General features: G+C 42.2%; 1 protein-coding gene and 1 long non-coding RNA gene across 4 annotated transcripts in view; one reads left to right on the top strand and one right to left on the bottom strand.

Annotated features, from left to right (window-relative positions):
- Positions 1-23,406, bottom strand: part of UBE2D2 (ubiquitin conjugating enzyme E2 D2) — a 31,552-nt gene that overhangs the window by 3,408 nt on the left and 4,738 nt on the right. For all 3 annotated transcript variants that reach the window (XM_040605231.1, XM_040605230.1, XM_040605232.1), the window contains exons 2-6: positions 16,758-16,821; positions 12,252-12,283; positions 12,083-12,160; positions 11,896-12,001; positions 91-184 (exon numbers count right to left, since the gene is read on the bottom strand). In XM_040605231.1, coding sequence (XP_040461165.1) covers positions 91-184; positions 11,896-12,001; positions 12,083-12,160; positions 12,252-12,283; positions 16,758-16,821 — 374 coding nt within the window. The remainder of the gene's footprint in view (positions 1-90; positions 185-11,895; positions 12,002-12,082; positions 12,161-12,251; positions 12,284-16,757; positions 16,822-23,406) is intronic.
- On the top strand, positions 8,739-16,747 carry LOC121093249. The gene is made up of 3 exons (XR_005829539.1): positions 8,739-8,750; positions 10,912-10,916; positions 15,676-16,747. It is a non-coding gene; the product is annotated as an uncharacterized LOC121093249 (long non-coding RNA).

Genomic DNA, 23,406 nt, shown 5'->3' with positions numbered 1-23,406 from the left:
AGAAGCAGGTCCTTTCACCTCCCCTTTACTATTTAAGTGTGGATTCTGCCCTGTCAGGAATGTTTGAAGTTTTTTGGCTTCCATACTCACTTTTCTCTATCTGTTTTGTAGATCCGTGCAATCTCAGGCACTAATGGATCATCTGGATTGGGATCACACAACAGAGAACAGATGGACAAAAGTACTAGGGAGAGAAAAAAATTGAATTAGAGTTTAAGTGCAGCTGAAGACACCCATAGAAGTCAGCCCGCACACTTGCTTCCCCTCTAGCCATTAGTATTAGCATCAATTTAAAAAAAAAAATGCCAAGGAGCAGCAATCCCACATACTTCAACCAAGTGATTTTGAACAGAAATCCTTACCATTTAGTAACGCAACTTTGCATGACTACCCATTGTGATATTTAAAAACTTGTTATCTCCTGGATAGCTGTATCTGATTACTGCCTTAAATCATAAGGCAGAAGTGTTGTCTGAAATAGTATCCAAAAGCCTTCTCAGAAAACATCCTTGATTTTGCACTTGAAATTCAGCTTTTCCCTAAACTGGACAGCCTCATTGTTCATGACTTGCAGAAGCACTCATAAGAAGTCAAACAGCAGACAGGTCCAACTGAGATGAAGGAAGCACAAGCCGCTCACAGTTACTTAAGAACTGTTTTTAAAAATGCTAGTCTTGCAGAGAATTAAGAGGTTTTATCCAATTATTTTCTGAGCATAAGGAAGGTTGAGATGGATTAAATGTAGAATAGTACTCAAAATGAGTCAAGAAAGAATAGCTTACTGCACTTATACCAACCACAAGGCCCCAAACTTTAAAGTTTCACTATAAATATATACTGTATATATTCCAGAAGCCACATCCCGCTCATATGATGCCACTCGGCATAGCATCAACCTTCGTCCATATAAGGAGTCAGGAGGCTGCCTGCAAAGCTACAAATAGCACATGCACATTCCTACGTTCACACCAAAGTAGAAGAGATGAGAAGGCACTAAGTAATAAGCAAAGCACATTGGGACAACACTACATGAGGTATGTCAGGGGCATCCTGCCCCCCCCACCCCCTCCCAAGAAATGCTAAACATTCCTTTCTATTGCTTTCTCTCAGCCTGTTTTAATCAAACAGCGCCACTCCATATGTCCCTTCGCCAATGGCAGCAACAGCAGAGTTGTCACAGTGCATCCTCCAAGCAAGTTGGAGATGACAGCAGTTTTAAGTCTGAAAGCACTAAACACAAATCTGTTCAAACTTCCATCGGTTGCTACTGTGCTGTGGAGCAGGAGGCAGAGCTACCACACCAAAAAGACAGCAGCTGAAAAACAAAAGAGAACAGCATGCCTTCCAAAACCCTCTTTTGATGTTAAGATAGGTTAAAACGGAGGCCACAAAACAAAGAACAGCTAGATCAAGCCAAAGAGAAGCAGGTGAACAGATCTGATAATACACTGGAATTGCAGAGGATTTTTGAAGTGGGACAAAAGTAAAAACTTTACTAGGTGTTAACTGAGCTAGTGGCTCCATGATGAGAGCACCAAGAAACCCAGTTAGCTCAGTTTTCCTACCTACTTCTGTAGACCTTTCACTAATGAATTATCAATTTCAAGTTAAAAGCTCCTAGAACAGGTTTAGTAATAAAATGTTCTTGATTTAAGTGAACATATTTCTTGTTCCAGAGTAAAGAACAACCTCTTCCTCATTCTCCTGATTTTCTACCTTAGACTTGTGAAGGAGTTAAGAGCTTAATTATTCTCTACCATCAACTGACACTCAGACCATTTATTCACCCACCTTTCAGAATACAGCTTCAGAGCATGAAGACTTTGATTTCCTGCAGGTGGCACACAGACCACTAGTCCTGAACTGCTGTCCCTTTGCAAGGGACACAGCAGGTTTATTTAGTACCTGTAGGGCTTTCCAACAGCTTCAGCACTTTTTTCCCCCACCATGTACACCAAGTAAAACTCACATTAGTGTTCACTAATGGAAGTGTCTCTGCCACCTCACACCCAGCTAGTGCCAGTCCATTTAGCTTTAAAACAGTAATTTCTCCAGCTATTTTCCTGTAGTTTGTTTCTTTATATTCTGACTCCACTGGTGTCTTCAGGTGGTAGGGATGAGTAGAATAGATAACATCTGTCCCCTTCCTTTAACAGAAGCCACAGGAAACTCAAAGTTTTCTGGTCAGCTATTATAACTACTCCTTCAAGTTTTATCTTAACACAGTTCTTTAACCAAGGACTTACCTTAACAAGATAGCTCAGTCTTTGTCAGCAGAACCAAGCTGCTGGTTTGCCCAGTTCCCTCTGCCTACCTTCTCCAACCACCATAATGACCCCAACACTCACGGTCCCCGGTGCAAGTTCCTTCTTGCACACATCACATCAACCTTGCAAAACCATCACCATCTGCTCTAAGCACCAGACCAGACAAAGGTGGTGTTCAGCTGCTGGTCAGCATGGGCACCAGGATAACCAGGGTGTTGCAGAGCAACATCAGCCAGCCTGACACTGCCCTCAAGTCAGTTTTGTCTGGCAAGATGCAGGTCTGCTTTGAACAGGACCTCCTTTGCTGAAAGGGCGAGTTAACCTCTGTCCCAGTCCAGGAGTTTTAGTTCTTGGTTTACAGGCTATCAACACAAGTGTATCATTGCTACTTGCTGGCCATTAAAAAAAAAAATCACATGCCACTAATACTCTTTACTAAAAATGGGCTTATAACTCAATCTTCACATGCTGAATTATGTCAAACTAGCTACTTGAAACAAATGTCTAGATTTCATTCCTCAGCAGTTCACTACTTTTGTAAGCATCACTCCAAAAACACTGAATAAAAGTGAACACAATTACTCTGCTTCAAGCCATACTGCCACATTCAGCTGCTTTGTTTTATTTTTGTAATTCTTCATTAATCAAAACTATTCTCCATTACGCTTGCTCTTGCTGGTAACTTCACATCTTTCCCTTTTTAGCTGTATAGCCTCAGCAGGAAAAACATGAACTCAGTTACCTAAACTGGTTTAATTTTAATAGCCTGCTGAACCCAGTTATTTGTCCAAAAATAAATTCAGGAAGTTTGTCTCTTGAGGTTTTCCACCAAAAGATTGCATATACGCACATGTTTTAGAGCAACCAACATAACCAGTCTCCAGACCACTACAACACACCCCTTGGAAAAAGGCACCTTCTCATAAAGTTTAAAGAGCCAAGCACGTGAGGGAAGAGGAAGTAATCCTTTAAAACGTCAGTTGTGTATAGTCCTTTGATGCATCAGAGTGACTAATTAAACCAATAATGTGGGGTACAGAGAGAATCACCAGACCACCTTCTCCTGCAATCAAGTATTAATGCAATAAATTTCATAGCAAAGCCTTGATATTTACTAGTCAAATGACAACCACATTAGAAGACAAAATAGTTCACAAAAAATCAAGTTCTGTAGTCACAGAATCAGGTTGGATAACTACACAAGACAGGTAAGTGACATTGTTTTGCACCTTGTTCTCATCCTGCATGACAAAAGCCGAAGCTGCTCTAGTGGTATCAGTTTGACAGCACCCCTTCTTGAGTCTTTCACTAAAAGAGATATAGTAGTACCAGTGTGTACTCTTCAGAATTTAAGTTTGGATTTTTGTCAGTAAAAGCAAAATAGATGAATTTTACTTCCCATTGATTCAAGGGGTTCACGTACAGTTTTTTCTCATATCTTCAGTTAAAGCAGTCTAGTCTGCAACAAAACATTAAGCAACTCAAAACACTGTCAGTTTCTAACTCCCTTTCATTCAGAAATTGGTTCTTTCTTTTATTTCAGCAACTATGCAGCCTACTTAACTCCAATACTTCAACTGTGATCCCCATCTACCTCCTGCAGACAACAAAATCAACTTATCCTATAGCAGGCTTCCTACTGCTGTGGACCAGCATGGACCAAGTACTTTACAATAACCAAGGAACTGGGTGAACCAAACTTAACAAGCAAAAAGATTGCTAGCAAAGTGTTTCTACAAGTTTAGCTTCCCCATAGAGCAGTGATACAAATGCATTCTCATCAAGCAGAACCATCACTTAACACTTAAAATTAAGAATACTCCAGCAACATACTCTTTGAAGCAAAATGAAGTCTACCAGTGTAACAGAGCACAAGTCTGCTTCCACTGCAAGACTTCCTTTTGCAGAGCTCATACCACCTCAAAATACGAGGACAATCTTTTGAGGCTCCTCCATACAGAGCATCATGTAATTTACAGCTGTCAACAAGTTTAGCTACAGTTTACCACCACACCATCAAACTCATCTTCTCAGTAGGCTTCTGTGCTGTGTTCTTACACCACTAAGAGTAATCTGCTATTTCTGACGAGCAATTTAATCTTCCTGGGTTTGCCACACCCCAGACTGAATGTGCAGGTAAATGCAAATTCAATGTGTAAACTCCATGCCAGTGTTTGTTTTGCTATGAAGCAGCTCGATCATTAGTCAGGACAACTCATGAAGTCAGCTCTCCACCACTAGCCAAATGGGCAATACAGAAAACAGTTTAAACTCCCACCTGTCTACTTGAACATCTATTGGCTCACACTAATCTAAGATGCACATCAAAGCTCCTGGAACTGAGAAGTGAATAGACTCATTTAAAAGCCACAAGACTCCAGCTCCATGTGGAGAGAATAAGCTCCACAGCCAGAAGACAAGACATCTTCCCTATACTGTCATCAGGGGAAGGAAGTCAAAGGTGCCTAGCAATTTATACATGGCAATTAGCTTCTCTTGATGTTAGGGATGACTTTATAACCAAGTGCATCATGCAACTATGACACACCCTGGTATGTCCAGAACACGTAGCTGCAGCTCAAAGTGGTCTTTAGGAGCCAGAAGCAATTGTGTACAAGCCACGGTGTTTAACACATCTTTACACACATTGTGTTGATGTTCAAGTCATTTGGGTTGATTCCTACAGAAGCTCAACAGTCCAGGTTATCACTGAAAAAACTGTTTAAGCTTTGTTAGGGCATGACCTAAGACCCAAAAGCTACACCGTCTGGTTTCTTTTGATATCAGCACTATAAAGGCAAGTGATTGGTTCTGCCCTTTCACCCTGTACCAAGACAGTGACCCCAATTAACCAAGAAGTGTAAACGCTTTTCACATAGAAGCCTGAGACATGACTGGTAAAGCACAGACTTCCAAAAGAGTGGCAAAAGCAGCTGCTTATTATTTCCACCTTCTCAACGCAGAAGTCATCTTCCAAATGCAAAACTCAAATCATTCCCTTCATTTGCAAAACCTGAACAGCTCTAATATCCATCACTTCCAGCTGTCCCCTTAACATAGGGTACTAGCCACTACAGGCACTATTATTTAAGTCTAGCTAGAATTGCAAACAAAACTTGCCCCAATAAAGCACTCCTCTATGGGAGCAATGGAACCTCCAGCTGAATTACAGCAGGGAGATAAAAAGCAAGCATCAATTCTTCCAAGGTAACGAGCTACCCAGAAGAAACATCTTATCTGGTGTGTTCCTATTCAAACCGTTGTTTGGTGCAGTTATTGCTCTCTAAAGAAGAGCCAATTTAGAATTCATTTAGGAGTAAAGGGTATTCTTGGGCACCAAGCAGCTTAGGTCAAAAGCAAATGAGTGAAAGCCTTAGCTCTCTCCTTGAAGGTCCCTGCCACCCAACTTTTATATTAAAGGCAAAGAGCACACCACTATCAGTAGCATGAGAAGGAGAGACAAGTAGCTTTTTAAAACAATAAACATTATTCCTGTAAGCAAAACTCCTGCATGGGGCAAAAGGCTTCAGCAGACCCTAAGCCAGTTTTCTCCCACCAAAGGAAGGCCCATTTCTGAGCAAGCATGAAGACTGCACCAACAGAATGTTTGTTGGAAGTACTGAGAAGGTGATGAGTTACTTTGTATGGCAATTGTCAGGACGCAGGACAATACTTACCCAGTTATCAGTCCTGGCTGAAGTTGCACAGTAGTGTCAAGACCACCATATAATCAAAAAGCTCACGCACTGACAGGATGCGGTCAGGTAAAACCGGGAAGTCTAAATTCTTGGACACCATGCCAGTATCATGAGCTCACATTAAAGCAAGTAGCCCATCCTGCCTGTTCTGTTCCAGGTGAATGACAAATACTGTGCTAGTCAGTTCTTTCCAAGGAACACAATTTGTCGCCCTCCTAGAGACCAGGCCACAGACTCTGACAGACAGTGCTAGTGCTGTGCTTTTTGATCCAGCTCATCCAGCCAACTTTCTGAATACGAAAGTAACAAAGTTTGTCATCTCAGGCTTAATTGAGCCTGGTACTCAGGAGATTATGAAACATCTCTACTAGCATAAATTTGAGCTTTGGACACAATACTGCTGAGGAATTTTTAATTCCATTTCAGAGGCTTTATCCAGCTGTCCTACTTCTTACACCAGCTAGGGTTCCTCCTTTGCTAATCATCAGCTTGACAGCTAAAGCCTACACATCAAAGTCCACTACTTAGATCTATTCCTCAAAAATAGGAAGAAATCTGACTCCTGGAAGGAGTCTTTGCTTATACAATCACTACTTTTGAGTATGAGGCCCCAGACCCTTGAAACCTTTGAGGCATACAGTTGTCAAAAATTTCATCTGTGACAAATGTTAAGCTTGTAACATGAAAACACAAAACACTACTGTCCGCCAAGTTCAAGCACTAACTACCAAATGACTGGCTTCTGACAGAATGGGCAAGATGCATCTGAGTAAGTTAAAGGAACTCCAGACTCTGCTCAAGTTACATCCTGTTTCTTAACCATAGTCCCATTTCAAACTCTTCCAGCAATCTTACGAGAGTCTTACAGGAAGTGTACCTTTAAATCTGAGCAGTTTAAACTTCTTGCTTCAAAGCAACTTGAACTCCTGCTAAGTCAGTTCAACAATTTCTGGTAACAAGAGAAGAAAAGTTAAGTTTTGCTCAGTGTATCACATGCTGGTTGAGGTTCAAAGGGATCACTGCACATGATCTTGTCCAACCCCTCTGCTCAAACAGGGCCACCTAGAATAGGTTCCTCATGACCACATCCAGATAGCTTTTGAAATCTCCACTGTGGGAGATTCCACAACCTCCCAAGGGAACCTGTGCCAGTGCTCAATTCATCACAGGAGAGGGGAGAAAAAAAAAAAAGAAAAAAAAAGAAAAAAAAGTGTTTCCTGATGTTCAGAGGAACCCTCCTGTGTTTCAGTTTGTATCCACTGCCTCTTGTCCTATCACTGGGCACCACTGAGAAAAGTCTGGCCCTCTCATCTCTACACCCTCCTTTTAAGTGTTTGTATACATTGGTAAGATTCCCTCTGAGCCTCCTCTTCTCCAGGCTGAAGAGCCCCAGCTATCTTGGCCAGTCTTCATAATAGGAGATGCTCCAGTTCCTTCACCATGTTCACGACCCTTCACTGGACTCTCTCCTGTACCTAAACACCTTTCTCATTCTGGGGAGCCCAGCACTAGACACATACTCCAGGTGTGGCCTCCCCATTGCCAAGCAGAGGGTAGGGCCACCTCCCCTGACCTGTGGGCAACACTCACTCCTAGCGCAGCCTTCTTTGCAGCACGGGCAAAACCACACAGAGAGCTGCATTAAAGTTGCAATGCAAGAATGAAAGTTTCCCTTAGAACCTTAACTCAGCACACATGGAGAGACTAATCCATGCTGTGTGACAAAGTCATGCCCCTGCCCCAGTTATCTGGGTAGGCATTACAAGAGGGAAATTAAAAGCCAGAAGGATGATCAGAAACAACCTCCCAATTTTGAAAACTGCACTGTGAAGATCAAGTTTATTTAGGTTGCTGGGTACTTGGGAATTCCTACCCACTAAGTCTTGGTAAAGTGACTCTTGAACATCTGTAAGAGCAGCACCACAACAAATCCACACTGTACTGGGCTCATAAGGGTTTGAACAGTGCGAGCTAAACTCATGAATGAATGAGACTGAAGTTACTCACTACCACTCACCAGGCAGGGTCTTCCAATACACTTCACAAGCTCCATGGTTCATTAGCTATAAAACACAGCAAGGAGAAGAGGGACAGGACTGTGCAAGTTAGCCTGACTTTCAGTGAAGTAGTACTTCAGTTTAGTATTAACTCTTGCATATCCACTCGCTAAATTCAAGAGAAAGCACGATTTTCCCAAAAATGGCTGAGAACAGTTATAATTATGTTAAAACACTTTATTCTAAGGTAACGGGGATTCTTGTTTATGCAAGCTGAGATTACATTTTCAATTTAATCCTACACATTCTGCTTAAGCTTTGGAGTTTAAGTTAACCACCAAGGTGTGTTTAAGACTGAATAAACCACTTCAAAATACAACAACATGCATTCTTTAAGGAACACTTACTTCAGAATTACCAATACAAGCAAGTTAGCTATTCTACTGAGACAGTGCTGTTCTCCCAATTCTTCAGAACCTGTTTTAACAGGTCTAGGAGGGACAAACATTTAGAAAGACACAAAGTCCAAGATGCTAGTCACCTCTATTATTGTAGCCAAGATCATTTTATCAAGTTGCTTACAGAGAGGAAAACTTCCTTATCTATTCAGCAGTCTGAAATAAAACTGCCCCAATAGCCCCCACACTATTTTACCCAGCCAACAGGGTAGGGACAAGCTCCCAAGCCAGATACTCCTAGTGCCCCCGCGAGCGGCCACCTACCATCCTACAGAGCATGAGGAGCCAAGACCCCTACCTTTACTACTTAACTGGGATGACAAAGTAGTAGTGACATGATTTTTCATAGCCTTTCCACCAAGAAGTAGCACTACAGATAAAAGGATACCCCTTCACCTTTCTTCTTGCAGGTCAGGGTGAAAAACACATTCATGTACTGCATGTTAATTGCAACATAAACATCTAGCCCATGCAAGCTGCTGACAAGGGTGCCTACCAGATGCCTCCGGAGCAGGAAGCTGTGTAGGATAAGCTGTTTCCTAGAAGGGCCATTTCTACTCTTCCCTGATTATCAGTAGATAGAACACAGCTATTAAAAAAGTGTACTTATTATCTGCTTACAGATTTTAAATTCAAACAGTTTGCTCCCAATAGTATCCCCTTTTAAAAGGTAGCATAATTTAGGAAATACTCTTAAGAAATTTACGTAACAAATACTAAATTCCTGCTTTGGAAGTGATGTAAGCTTCATGCTGAATAACTTATGTCTTAAGTCTTGTTATTCACTTTAAGTTACCTAATCCAACATCTTTTCCTACTAGCAACACATTTACTCTTCGATAAGGCTAATCAAAGAGTTAACTATAGACTTTGCTGCTGTTTCAGGCTCTCTAATGACACAGTTTTAACCTGACTAAAAACAAGGTTTCCACCCTAAAAGATTCAGGTTGCCTTCATGGAATTTATTTACACTTGTTCAAGACAGGAATGCTTCTTATAAGCATCAGCTCTCTCTTCTTAAGTTGAGGTCTGCTTTCTGGCAAGCCATCCCTGTTATTTCTGAGGAGTATTCTGAATTCCTATGGAGGCATCTCAAAGAATTTCTTTTGCTGCCTTTAATTCCCTTAATGAAATGAATACCAAGGGAACTCAGACAAGGTAAGATTGTTTTCTCACTGGTTAGATCTGTATGTTTTGTGCTATAAGTAGGAGTTTATGTAGTCACACAAGCTCTTCTGCAATGAGTGAAAAATGATCAGCAGTATAAAGGCACCTCATCTCAGGGAGCATAATCTGGGAGGGAGATGGAGCAACAGAATGGGCTAAGTAGCACAGAATGGCCACATTGATCCCATGACTTAGTCCAGCTAAGCCACAAGGATGCAGTTTGGAGAAGGTAAGAAGTTCAAGGCAGAAAACAGGAGATAAGAGATGTTAAAAGCATACTGCAACAGTATTTGGGTTGCAAAGTTAATGAGGATATAGGAGTGATTAAAGCTGACTACCATTAATAGACAAGTTTACCAATGCCCTTAACTAACCTCTTACATTTTTGCCCAATCTTTTTCCCACTATCCTAATTGCAGGCTATCACTCCACTGCCTATATGGTAATTTTAGGCTCTCTAAAAGAAAAGATACACATTCTCCAATACAACATTCTAACCAGTTATAAAGCAATTTAATCAAAACATAGCAGGTGTCAGTACTTACACTAACTTAGTGCTTTAACAGTCGCCAGTACTCAACTGAAAGAATTTGTAATGAAAGCTGCATCAACCTGACAATCGTTTTCCCTTTACTTACACCATTTCTTCAGATCTTTCAGCTCACAGTGAAGACTTCCAGCTTCCTGCACTAGCAAATTCACTTCTGTCAAGAGGCAAGCCAACACTTTGTTTTGCCTTTCCAACTGTTTCTACCAAGGCAGAAACCTTTAGCTGGACAGAGAAGGTAGGAACTTTTGTGAGTTCAGTAGAAGGGAGGCAATTACGATGTCCAAGGGAAGGGTACCGAGAGTCAGCTGCTGAACCCAAAAGTATCCAGGAACACCACAGGCAGTTGAAGAGAAGAATTACAGGCAACAGGATAGCCTCATAGAGGTGGGACATGATGTGGAAGATACTGTAGTTAAATATGTGGTAACTGCAGCTTTAATTACAAAGACTGTGCGAAGCTACAAAATAGAATGGTCAAGAACATGGTCCAGGCATAGAAGAGACCCAAAATATTCCTCATAGCCATGGCTACATCTACAAACTGCAGATCTACAGTTTCAATAGCCAGAAAAATCAAAATTCAAACCTGAGTCTTCTTTCAAGGTGTTTAATGTAAATAGTAGGCTTTAAACATGAATACTGCTTTACCAGGCAAAGGATATATTCCAGTGCCCCACAACCTAACACAGTTCACGCACAGATGTTTTTAGCTAAGCAAAAAAACCCCCAAACTTAAGATAGTGCAAGCTAGTTAAGTTTCAAAACATATTTTAGTCCATGTCATAAAATCCTAGAGCAGTCTGGGTTAGAAGGGACCTTAAAGATCATCTAGTTCCAACCCCCTGCCATGGGCAGGGACACTTTCCATTAGACAAGGCTGCTCAAAGCCCAGTCCAACCTGGCCCTGAGCACTGCCAGGGACGGGGCACCCACAACTTCTATAGGCAACCAGTGCCAGTGCCTCACCACCCTCACAGGAAAGGATTTCCTCCTAACATATAATCCAAATCTACCCTCTTCAAGCTTAAAGCCATGACCCCTTGTCCTATCACTGCATGCCCCTGTATAAAGACCCTCTCCAGCTTTGTGGTCAGCCCCTTTAGGTACCAGAAGCTGCTATAAGGTCTCCCCAGCACCTTCTCTTCTCCAGGCTGAAGAACCCCAGCCCTCTCAGCCCGTCTGCGTAGGAGAGGGGCTCCAGCCCTCTGATCACCTTCGTGGCCCCCTCTGGACTTGCTTCAACAGGTTCATGTCCTTCTTAAGTTGTCATTCAAAGATTTTGTTAAAAATGACCAAAATGGAGTTCTGATGTTCCCCTGAAAGAGGGACTTTTTTTTGGAAGATGACAGAATCAAAGCAGCTTGACCATTGAAAAAGCTGCAACTGTTCCCCTATGTATTTTACTTGGTGCGTATTTTGAACATTGAAGTCTTCCATTTTCACACACTACATTTTTATATTTTTTTTTAGTTAAAGTGTTCAGAGTCTGAGGTGAAGTGGCACAACTGTGTTCCAGTGGATCAGAGAAGTCATACTACACTGAGTAGAGTTGAACAGTGTCCCTATGGCCGCAGGGAAACTGGATGTCCAAAGCATCCTGTGTTCATGAATTGGCTGCAAGCTAGATGTAGAGTCACAAGACTGAAGCAGTGAGCACAGAAATGGTTGACAGCAGGAATGCAGTAGTTTTTACATTCCAAATCCAAGTATCAGTAATTCATTTTAGCAGAGTAAAAATTAAATGAGCATTGGAGGTACCTTTTGAAATAGTTAGTGCTGGGGACCACTGTGATCGTAGAATATCAAGACAAATGCTGCCATTACTGTTAATATTTGGATGATAGATTCTTGTTGTAAATGCAACCTGCAGAAGAAAGAAAATTTCAGTATAGGATACACATTAAATCTATTCATTACCATGTGATGTATGGTACCAGCCACTCACCTTAGGTGGTTTGAAGGGATAATCTGTTGGGAAGTGAATTGTCAAGAAAAATACTCCACCTTGATAGGGACTGTCATTCTGTTAATGAGAAAGAATCATTGCAGTTTGAGAAGTTACTACAAGAAGACTAGTCATAAAAAGCTATGAACATCAATTCCCTCATACTTACTGGTCCCATTATTGTAGCTTGCCAGTGGAACACTGAAAAAGAGAAAGATTTACTTCAGTTTGTAGAAGCTCAAGTAATGAACTACTTTCTTCCAGACAAAGCAGCAGAGAAGTCTATTTTAAAAACAAAGCCTTCTGAAAGGCTGCAAGGAAGCCAGCCAACGAATTAAACAGACACAGAGCAAAGTACTCAACACTCCACAATCACTTGGTCCACACTTTGGGATTGCTGTGGTACCCCACATGTGCCCTGCAAAAAAATCCCACTACAATGAAATCAAGACAGTTATAGTCAGCTTTTCAGACCCAACAAATTGTTACTTCAGCTTTGTTGTTTCCAGTGAAGCACCTGAATTAAAGTCCAGTCTCCGACAACTGCCCTCTTGGAACAAGCTACAACAAAAGTACAGTATGAAGTCATACCTTTCCTAGGTAGGATCTCTCCTACACAGATCCTTAGTCAAATGGAGAGTAAGCCTAAAGTTTGCATACACCATATGTAAAGAGGTAAAACCAGTAGTATCTTGACTGAACGTTTAAGCTTAATCTCCACAGACGCCTCAAGATTTCATTAAAGCAGCAGAAAGCAATATAAGTCTTAAGAGAATGCAAGAATGACAAGAGTCTGTCTGCTCAATACTTGGAGCCAGGATGTGCTAGTACACACTTTAGGTTAAATGGAGTCTCACTCATATGCATCTGTCCAAGAGAACATCTGGTAATACAGAAGATTCACAAAGAATGTCTTTATGCTGCAGAACACAAGGAAAACAAAGCTGTTACTCTGTATAATGCATGTTAGGAAGTTCTTGGGGCTTGTGTTCTCTAAAGGCCCTACTGCTAGTCCCTGCAAAGAGTACTAGCTTCACAAATTATCTGTGAAACAGTACCATGGGAAGTTTCCCTCTGTATGCATGTCAGCTACATAGTATCTTCAGAACTGGGGAACTGTACAGAAGACTCCTGTTGCTGCTTCAAGACACAGAAGCTGAAGCCACCTGCAGCTGCATACTTCACTTGCAGCTGGTGCCTACAGCTTGCAGGACTACCTGGGTCAAAAGCAATCCTGGCCCACAGTGGGCTACCTGTTCTAATCTAGCATGAGCAGTTTTTAACTACCTGTGGTACAGGCATTACAGCTAGGAACAGCCCTGCCAAGGTAAGGGGAGAAGAATGTTTGGTTAGAGCAACATGTTTGTTACAAAGGGTACTGCAGCTGGTAAAACTCTACATTCAGTGCAGAATCAGGGAATAGAGAGAGCGGTTCATGTGCTCACATGTAGCATTCACTCATTTTAAAAGGGTTCAGACAGCCTCACAGGAGTCTATCACCCATAGCAAGACACTGAGAAACCTAGAGCAAGAGGACAAAGGAACAGCAGAAACCCTGCAGTGGAGATGGCAGGTCACCACAAAAAAGCCACCATGAATTCCCTAGGCATCAGTAGGATGCTGATAAGGTTCACTGTGACTGCAATGGACCTTAACCCAAATACCTCTGCACACTGAAAAGAGAAGCTGATACAACCACATATAGTCTTAAACCCAAGAAAAACCCAGAAAAGAAGAACGCCTTCATAGTAGATCTTAACATTTTACAAGCTAGAAGGGCCATTTAGTTGTCTGGATCCATCCCCTGCCCTTCACGCCCACTCAGACTCAAGGAAAGTGCTTGTTTATACTAAGCTTCAAATTCTCACAATATCCAGGACAAGTCTGATGAACTAAGAGATGGATTTGTCATGGAGGGCTTTTTAAAATTGATTCTTTACTTTGAAATCTGCCACTCAAAGTTATTTACAAAGTAAGAGGATTGCTAACTTTCAGTAGCTAAGCACAGGTGTACGTTTGGAAGTGAGCTAAGCTACTGCATAGCATTCTGCAGTCCCAAGCATATTTCCAAAACAAAGGCCAGAGGTGGGTGGAAGAGGGCTAAAACTGTATTATTAAGAGAAAGAAAATCCTGTCCCCACAGTTAGCAAGGCAGGAATGGCTCCTCACTTTCCAGTTTATGAACTATGGGGATGAGAAGCTTATAACTGGGGACAGTTTACATCAGCTGGACTAACCACAAGATGCCACTCTGCAAGCACAGTATGTTCTGAGCTTTCAGAAATGTCTTTCAAGACAATTAAGGCAGACCTAGAACACAGGTATCTCAGAGAAGGCACATTTCCATTGCTGCCACTACTATCCGCTTACATATACCCAAAGGGCTGGTCTCAACAGTGTCTTTCATCAGAGGGCTTTCAGAAAGGTGGCACAGAGAAGAATTGAGTATTACTTTAAAGCTTTCTGTATTCAGTAGTAACTTTCCATTATAAGCACTCAAACTTACATTACCAACTTCACCACCAGACAATCTCCACCTTTGATAGTCTTTGGAAACTACAAAGTAGTTTATCATGGCACAAATCACACTTGCTAATTTAAGGGAAAAAAGCCTCAGCTGGCTCTATGCCCTAGTAATTACTCTTCCATGAAACTACAACCTTCTCCAAAATACTATTTCCAAAGCAGAAATAAGATGTGGAATAGCTAGAAGCTTAATGCTGCTGTTGAAAACCCTCAAAACAAAACACAGCTTTCACTTGTTGGAAAACATTGCTGAACAGTAAGATCTCCGCTACTTTCAGTATCTTCATTCTCAGGTTTCAAGTGCTTTTTTTTAATCTAGTCCTAGATTTCCAAAGGAACATACATTTCAGCATTTCTGCATAGTTCACAAATGATTCAGGAAGACCTTGGCAGGTAATTTTTTCCTTTTAGAAAGTATACCTAAGCTTAGAGCTCTTAGCACGTAGATTGAGGGTTTCCCTACCTAAATATCCCCTACTCTCACAAGCTTGGATGCTTTGCTGAACAGCACACTTGTCAGAGAGACCACACTGCACAGCAAGTTCAATGCATGCTATTTAATGGGCATGCCAGTCAATGCCTCCAAGTAGCCTTCTCTACACAGCAGAACCGTGTAAAGAGTTCTTACGTAGAAGAGTAGAGAGTTCTTATGCAGAAGGCTTCTTACATAGCCTTCTCTACACAGCAGAACTGCTACAAAGAGTGTAAACACATGGCCTCATCTCAAGCATTTTATAATGCAAGTACCTGAATTTACCCCAGGGCCCATGGTAAAGTTATAAAGCAGGTGGTGAATTTGCAAGTGTTCTTGTCTCATTGCAAATATCCTACTGATCTTGCTCACCTAACCAAGAGTTTAATGCTGCTACAAAAAAAGCAGTTCACCAGAAAGTGTAAAATCCTAGTCAATACAGGTAAGACCATATAGCTTGCAAAACCATTGCAGTTTAAAGGCCTCTCACAGAAAGCCACCGTAATGTACAGGGCAACAATTACATTGCCTCATTCACAGCTAATCAAAGCAGACTGGGGAACATTGTACGGATACTTCTTTGTCTTGGTTATAGGTAAACACCATTAAGTCAAATCACACAATGTATCTTGCCCTCCTCCCTAGGCAAAAATGCATGCACAAGGTGACAATACATCTTCTTACTATAAAATTATGTTATACAAAAAAATTCAGGGTAGGACTTTAAAGTAACTGCTTTTTTCTGCTTTAACACAGCTCCTTGAGCTTCAAAAGGACAAAATAAGAACTTCAAATCATGCACCAGGTGAACAATTTTGCATAGGAAACATGACCAGCTGATGTTTCAGCCAAAGAGACTGTCCTACAGGCTGCCTTACATGGAACCTGGCAGGGCCAACTGACTTGAGTACAGCTTTCAAACATAACAGTACTATGTGATTTAAGGATGCTCTGCCTGCACTTCCTATCTCATACTATGTCCAGCTATGTCCAAATCAAACCAGAAGCAGGATTTAGACATTTTGATTTTGTTTACTGAGAAAGCCACAAGCAGTATTCCAAACTGTGTGAAATCCTGCCTAAAAATTAAGAAAACTAACATTACTTTATGATTTAAACTTTAGTTTACCAACTACTTTTTCCTCTGTTCACTTTTTAACCTCTTATCCCCAAAGACTGCATGTAACACTCTTAAAGTGTTAACTCACTCCTGTGCAAAATACAGTCAGCCCTGATTTTGCTGTGCTAGCATCTAGTATTAGGAACAGACTGTTTTGCTTCTACAGGACCATGTGACCACATCATATACAGTTCAGATATCAAAAAAGTTCAGAAAGCTGTATGCAGCTGCTGGCTGGTTTGGCCACAGACCTACAGAGTTTATAACTTCACACCCTACGAGAACAGTTAATTCAAAAGGTCTAACTTGGCATGTCTCCAGTGTAGAGTTGCTCAATCAATAAAATGGGAGTAACACAAATCTTCAATGATACATAAGGCAGGTATTCTGTAATATATACAGAAGGGCAACAAATTTATGGTTAGTATGTGGAGTAGCATCTAGTACTCTATAAAGAAACAGAAGGGTTCTCCTTGCTAAGGAGCTGGACATCCCGTTTTAGAAGAAAAAAGGAAAAAAGTTAAGAGACTGCAGGTGCCTGATAGCAGCATACTTACTGTCATCACCAACAGGCCCTGCTGAACACTGTGCTGGAGGATCACGTGCCAGATCATTCAACTCCTGAAAAACATGAACAGTTTATATAATTTCAAAATCAATCACACTATTGCTAAAAAAAACCCAAACCCTGTTGGTGGCACTTTGGCCATCATTCTTGCTCACAAACAGAATGCTCCTATCAGTTTCCTGAAGCCACAAGAATGGCAACAGTACAAGACTAATAGCCAGGACCTCAGAAAGCAAAGTTGCATCTTAAATTCAGGAAACACATTTGGCATATGCACTAGTTACCCCTCTAGGTTTCCACAGAGGATTAAGTAACAGCAATCCCCAATCTTTTCAGATTTAAATTCTTTGATAACAGAACTTAAGAAATCCCAAGCACTACCAAGGTGAATATATATTCCACTATCTCCAGGTTAGAGAGCTAAAATGGCCTCAATCCAGCAATTCTCAATATCAGCCGTATTTCATCCCCTGCATTGTAAGGGCTCCCAGGCTGCTCCAGCTATAGTAATCTAGTTTATCATCCAAGCCTGCAGTAGCCTTTATGCAGTATGCAAAACTTCAATAGCCTGTGGTTGTTCCGTTTCCAGATGTGTGCATCTGTGGATACAGGTGGTTAAGTCAAGTGTCAAGTCAAGTTTTCCTCTGAAAAAATCCTATTATGAGTCTCAATTGCTCTGACTGGACAGGTTGAGTCATTCAGAGTATTTCTGAACTATATACCAAGTTTCAATTTGAAGCAAAATCTCAGCCCAGATCAGAGAGGCCACACACTGTCACCAGTAACTCACATGGGCAATCTGCTCAGGAAGTGGACGTTTAGTGGCAAGTGCAAATAGAGTATAACTTTAAAGTCAAACTTCGTCTGCTCTATTTCTGGCTCAGCCACTGACCTGCTTCGCATGATGGACCCAAACATACCAACTTTTTTCTGTGCTAGCTCAGTCTAGAAAGCTAAACAAACACCAGACAACCATTACACGGACAACTAAATCTAGCATTCAGGAAACAACATCCTATGCTGTCCCTGGCCCTCTGCACGTTCAGCTTTTCACCTCACAGCTTGCAAGGGTTGCAAGCCACAGTCCACAGTGGACTCTCAGATACCAGACTTATCTGAAGTTTTGATAGACAAAACACTTAAGTACAATGATCAAGACAAGCTGACTGCAGGAATGGAAAAAGCTTGCCACTTAACAGCCTTTTGTTATTTACAGGCAATATTTAAGTTCTTGAATAGATGATCTCTAGGAGTTCCAGCTTCTACTTCCCATGGACTGGGAGGCCACCACTAACCAAACCCTCTTCTACAACACAAGAACACTGCCTTACATCAAACAGGTGAATCTCAGGATTTTCCAGTCAGTATGCACGCCTCCAGAAGCCTGGCAGTGGAAATAAAGCTTCACATACCCCGAGTACTGTAAAGCATATGCAAGTTTGGTTTTGCTTGCAACAGTAGCTCCCAACTTCTAAAGAACCCAGCTGAAAGTCTCCTGACACTCTGCTAGTGCTCCTACCAAGCTTCTCTGCTGACCCAAGCAAACCTTGCCCCCATACTTTGTGGTTCAGCACGAACTTCGGCAGGAGTAGGTACTGAGCATGCAGCACTCGCTCAAGAGCCTACTCCCTCCTGAAGGTGAGGAGTACCTCCCAGATACCCTCTGAAGGAGGAAAGCCCTTCACAGTTGTCAGTTACGCATGTCAACTCAGAGCAGCCAACCTCATCCACCTGAGGACTCCCTCCTTACTTCCTGGTTGCAACCATCAGCTAAAACAAAGATCAGTAATGCACTCACTCCCCACCAGCACACTTCCCACCACCTGCTGTACACCTCTGTTTTAACTCCAGAACATTAAATGTGTCAAGGAGCATCCTGAGCAATGAAGAATACTGCTCTAACCTAGAGAAGTGCATGTACTACAAAGTTCTCAAATGGCAACAGTCTGAAAAATACAGAGTAGCAGACACCACTGTGTTCTACTTCAGCATCAGCAAACCAAGAGACACCCTGTGCCATCAGTGCAGTGAAGGAACATGCAGCCACTTACACACAACTTCACTGGCACTTGAAAGCCACACCTTCGTAATCAGTCTAGTCACAGCTAAAAAGAATGAAGTGAGTCTCCACATGCACAAATCCAGAAGCATGGGCATGAAAACTTAAAAACAGGAATATACCCACTCTTTCTAAAGGTGTATAGAGTATGGTCGACTTCTAAATGCTATTGAACTCCTCTGAAAAAAATAATTCAATGCTACGGTACTCAAAACCCCAAACATCTGTTAAAAAACACCATATATTGAAACCTCTCTTCCTTACCATTTCTCATCCCCTTCACTCCTGTTTTACGCCTAAATACGATGCAACAACACTAGATCCTGAAGAAGCACAATTGTAAGAACCCATGTTTTCTGTGTAAGACCACAACCTACTATGAACCGTATTTAAGAACCTGGTACACACCTTCCTTCCTACAAAGGAGAAATAGTTAAAAACACAGGCTGCAGCATGAGCCCATACTCCTACCATCTAGTACAGGGGTCCTCAAACTTTTTAACCAGGGGGCTGGCATGTGGATGAAGTGGCAGGCAGTCATCTGCGGCTGCTTGGTTTCCCCCCCAACCCCTGGCAGGGAGTTCTGTAAATAATGAGGGCCGGACTGAGGACCCTGGGGGGCTGTATCCAGCCTGCGGGCTGTAGTTTGAGGACCCCTGATCTAGTAGATACACAGCTCTAAAGCTGCCCTGACATTTACCTTATGTCCCACTGCTAAAAAGCGCCACTTAACTGAACTGGATGAAACCCACACCTTCAGTGACAGCACAGTGTCAATCTCACAACATGTGCAGAGGCAACTATGAAGTTCAGTTAGTAGCGACCCTGTTTCTCATCAAAATACTATTTCTTTTCAATCTTCAGTTCCAGCTAGAAGGAATACTTCAGTGTTCTGAAGCCATGTGTAGTATCTTACTGGGAAGAGATGACTTACAGTGAACACTCATACCACTTGTCTCAGCGATACAGTTCTCACCCAAAGCAGCATTTCATGTTCTGCTCTATAAATTCAGACTGAAACATCACAGATTAAAAGTACCATGTAAAAAGCAACATATACGCTCCTCATGCTTGGAAAAGTCTAGCAACTATTCTCAACTCAAGCCCATGCAGAACAATAGCTCAGGTAACAATGAGGGAGCATAACCTCCACAAGACATCTCTGGAGCACAGCCACTAGCTGCAGTAGACTGGCAGTTGCCTCTGCCCACCGGAGAGGCTAACACATTACCAGATTTCCTGGAGGGCACAGATGATCACTTTAACAAGCCATTCTCTCCAAGCTGCTGACACACTAGTAATACTCCCACTATGCGCTTGTCAGACCTGCAGAGCCACATTTAAAAACAGGAATGGTAGCTATAGAGAGCTGCATTTATCCAGGTACAAATGGAGGGGAGCATCCACTGCTGCAGCACAGTGCCAAGCCTTTACATCTATCAGAGAGGTTAATTTGCCTTTTGAAAACTTCTGTGCAGTTTTCCAAGGTACTGCTAGCCCAACACCAGACCTAGTGAGGTCTTTGCTTCCAGATGCTGCAGAAGGAGACTGACAAACAGCTGGTTGTAACTCAATAAATTACTCCGGAGTTCACATAAAACTGGAACTCGCAATACATGGAGGATTCAACTACAGCTTAGTATCATCTACAAGCCAGCCATTACTGCATGAATCTGATCCTAAGCTGCAAGGTCTGCTGTGTTTCCCTGCAATCTGGGAAGGCTTGCTGGTCAATGATCCAGTCTGACCTTGGCAGCACTGATTTTGAACCAAAACCTGAAGAAAGCCATAGCTGGTTACCATTTGAGACAGTTTCTGATACTTAAGCACATGCAGAACATTTTGTTTTAGGAACTTAAAAGTGAGGATTCAAGCAGCCTTCAGATGAAGTTTCAGTTTGAGTTACTCAGCTTCCAGGAGGCCACCTCACAAGCTGCCTTCAGCTAGAAAGCCAAGTTACAAAATTTAAAGTTTTCACCATCTCCCCTACAGCAAAATACCCTTGAGGTTGGGCCCACTGCTGCAGATCATGCCATTAACTTGACCCATCTCACAGCTAAAAGTATTAGTTCCTCAGCAAAAAAATGAAGTGGAAGCATGGCACAAAGGTTCCAAGTGTCCTGCCCAAGGCCAAGCTGAATGAAACTACTGTTGCATGCATAAACTAGATATCCCAAAAGCTACCAAACTCACACATGGAACTGACATTTAAGCTCCAAAAGTAGATTTTATTGTGCTCCTAAGCTCCCAACACTACAAACTACCCAGGGGTTCCAGGAGAGCATTTTAAGGAAGATGGGAGTGTGCTTACGCCACTGAATCCCAAGCTGCACTTCCCAAACCATGAAAAGCATCAGCAGCTAGCGAGGCCTCAGGGCACACAGGGAAGTCAGTGCCTCAAGTCTCACTCAGGCCCACACCACCCTCCTCCCCACAGTCTATTTCCCAGCAGCCAGTACATTGCATCTCAAACATGTCTTGATCAAGCACTTCACGCATTGCACAGGAAGTTTTTAAAGCACTACCACATGCAAGTGTTTAAAGTCTTACCTTAAAGTTTAACCCCGCACATGTTTAAAGTTATAATTAGTTGTAACTGTAAACTCTAATAAAGACATTTGTTGCAGTTCGAATTATTCCTCTAGACAACAATTCCCTCCCCAGTCTAACATAGTACTGGTAAAAGCTGGTCTGGCCAGAATAAGGCTGGTTTTAAGGATTAAGTTAATGCCAATACAGCCTTTAGTAAGAACCATCAACGTAACTAGCAACATCAAGCAAGTAAAAAGCCAGTCATTTCCAGCAATTTTAATGCTTTGGTACACAGCACAGTTTCTCAAATACACTCCAAAACACTTTGTATATGCCTACAAACAGTCAAAGTCCTTTTAGGTTGGACTCCATGATCTTTCCTCTCTACTACAGTTTGAGCTGTTTTCAAAAGCTAATTTACTCAGGGACCACATCATTAGCTTGATCATAAGCCTAATTTTTGCTTCAGGTTGCTGCTATAAGCAAAGCAAACTTTTAATTAAACTTCAGCAAGTTTATTTGCCTGAACCCTTCTGTGACAGGCAGTCTAGGGCCATGTTACAAAATCGTGACTTACCCAACCAAAAAACAACTTTCAGCCACTCAACCATGAACTGCTAGCAGCTTTCACCAGAGCACTGCCAAGCAGTACGGAATCAGGGCCAAAGCCAAATCGATAGCATTCTGCCTTACCTCAGCAGCGAGACCATGGCGCAGACAAGCAGCTGCCAGCTACCTGTGCAGGTCTGATGCAGACATTAGGTTAGGCCAGACCCTGCTGCACACTCCCTGGGCCAGCAGGTTCTACCTTTACCTGTTGCTGAAGGTACTGTGTCAGGTGAGGTGCAAGAGCATACATCCATCATGCATTTCATCAGCTGCTCCCTACTTGCCAAACAGTACCTCCGTACAAGGTAGCACTCACACATGCGCACCATGGTCAGATCACCAATTCCCTACAGCATCTGTCGGTGCTCTCCCAGTCTACAGGACTTTTGTGATTCCAGAGCATCTGCCGTTCTAAGGCTGCTACCCCTATTAACAGAGCATTTTAATCTTCAGAAATATTTTAATCCTTTCCCTTTGACAGAATCTCCTTTCTCAATGCTTGAAGTGGCTCAGATCCACTGACTTTGACTTCTTACAAGGCTCTGCAAAAGTCAGAAGGCAAGCAGTTAAGTGAGTAGCATGAGAACAGTCAAGCTGCATTAAATACAGGAATAACCAAAGCACAAGTTACAAACAAGCTCTGATGTAACTCACTTTTTTAAAAGCCCAAACATCAAGAAGATCACCAGAGTGATGTATAACTTCCTCCTGGTGTGGAATCCAAGTATTAAAAAGCCAAACTAGCCAACAGAAGCTTAACCAGTAGTCTCTGTACTAGCAACACACAAGATATTCAACACAGATGGGCTGCGCTGGCAGCTCCACAAACACAGCAAGAGGCCGTAACGGAAGAACCAAGTTGTTCCCACTGGCTGTTGTAAAGCAGAACTGGTAGCACAGAAATAACACAAAGTTTGCTCCAGCACAGGTGGCATGCATACAATTCTGTGAACATTGTTCACCTAGCCAATCTATCCAACACATCCCATCCACCACTAGTGTTCATTTTGGCAGAAGTGATACTTGAGCATCTCAGGAGGTCAAGCAGCTCTGGACTACTGGCAAGCCCATTGTCTTCTGCACCTTAACAGGGAAATAGCTGTGGAATATGCAGTTTAGTTCTGCAAAGCATTACCTGTTTTTTGGGCCTCCACGTTATAAGCAGTAATAAGCCACCATTCCTCTGCTGTAAGAAAATGTTTTACTTCAGCAGGGCTGAAGCACAGCATCCAACTGCCCCCCGCTGCAGGGTCCATCAAGCAGTTAACATGGGGGAACCCATAAAAGACAATGAACTTTTTACTTGCTCTCCCACTCAAAGTGCTACAAACAGTGCCCTCGTTATTCACTTTCAGGTAATGCATTTCCTAAAGATAAGCAACAGATGAGGATGCAGCTGAATCCAAAGTCCTTCAGCTTAAATGTTAAAATGGAAACT

This window comes from Falco naumanni, chromosome 8 (assembly GCF_017639655.2).
Source record: "Falco naumanni isolate bFalNau1 chromosome 8, bFalNau1.pat, whole genome shotgun sequence".
NCBI classification, from domain to species: Eukaryota; Metazoa; Chordata; class Aves; order Falconiformes; family Falconidae; genus Falco; species Falco naumanni.
The sequence above is the reverse complement of the archived record's forward strand: the minus strand, read 5'-3'. Positions and strand labels throughout refer to the sequence as shown.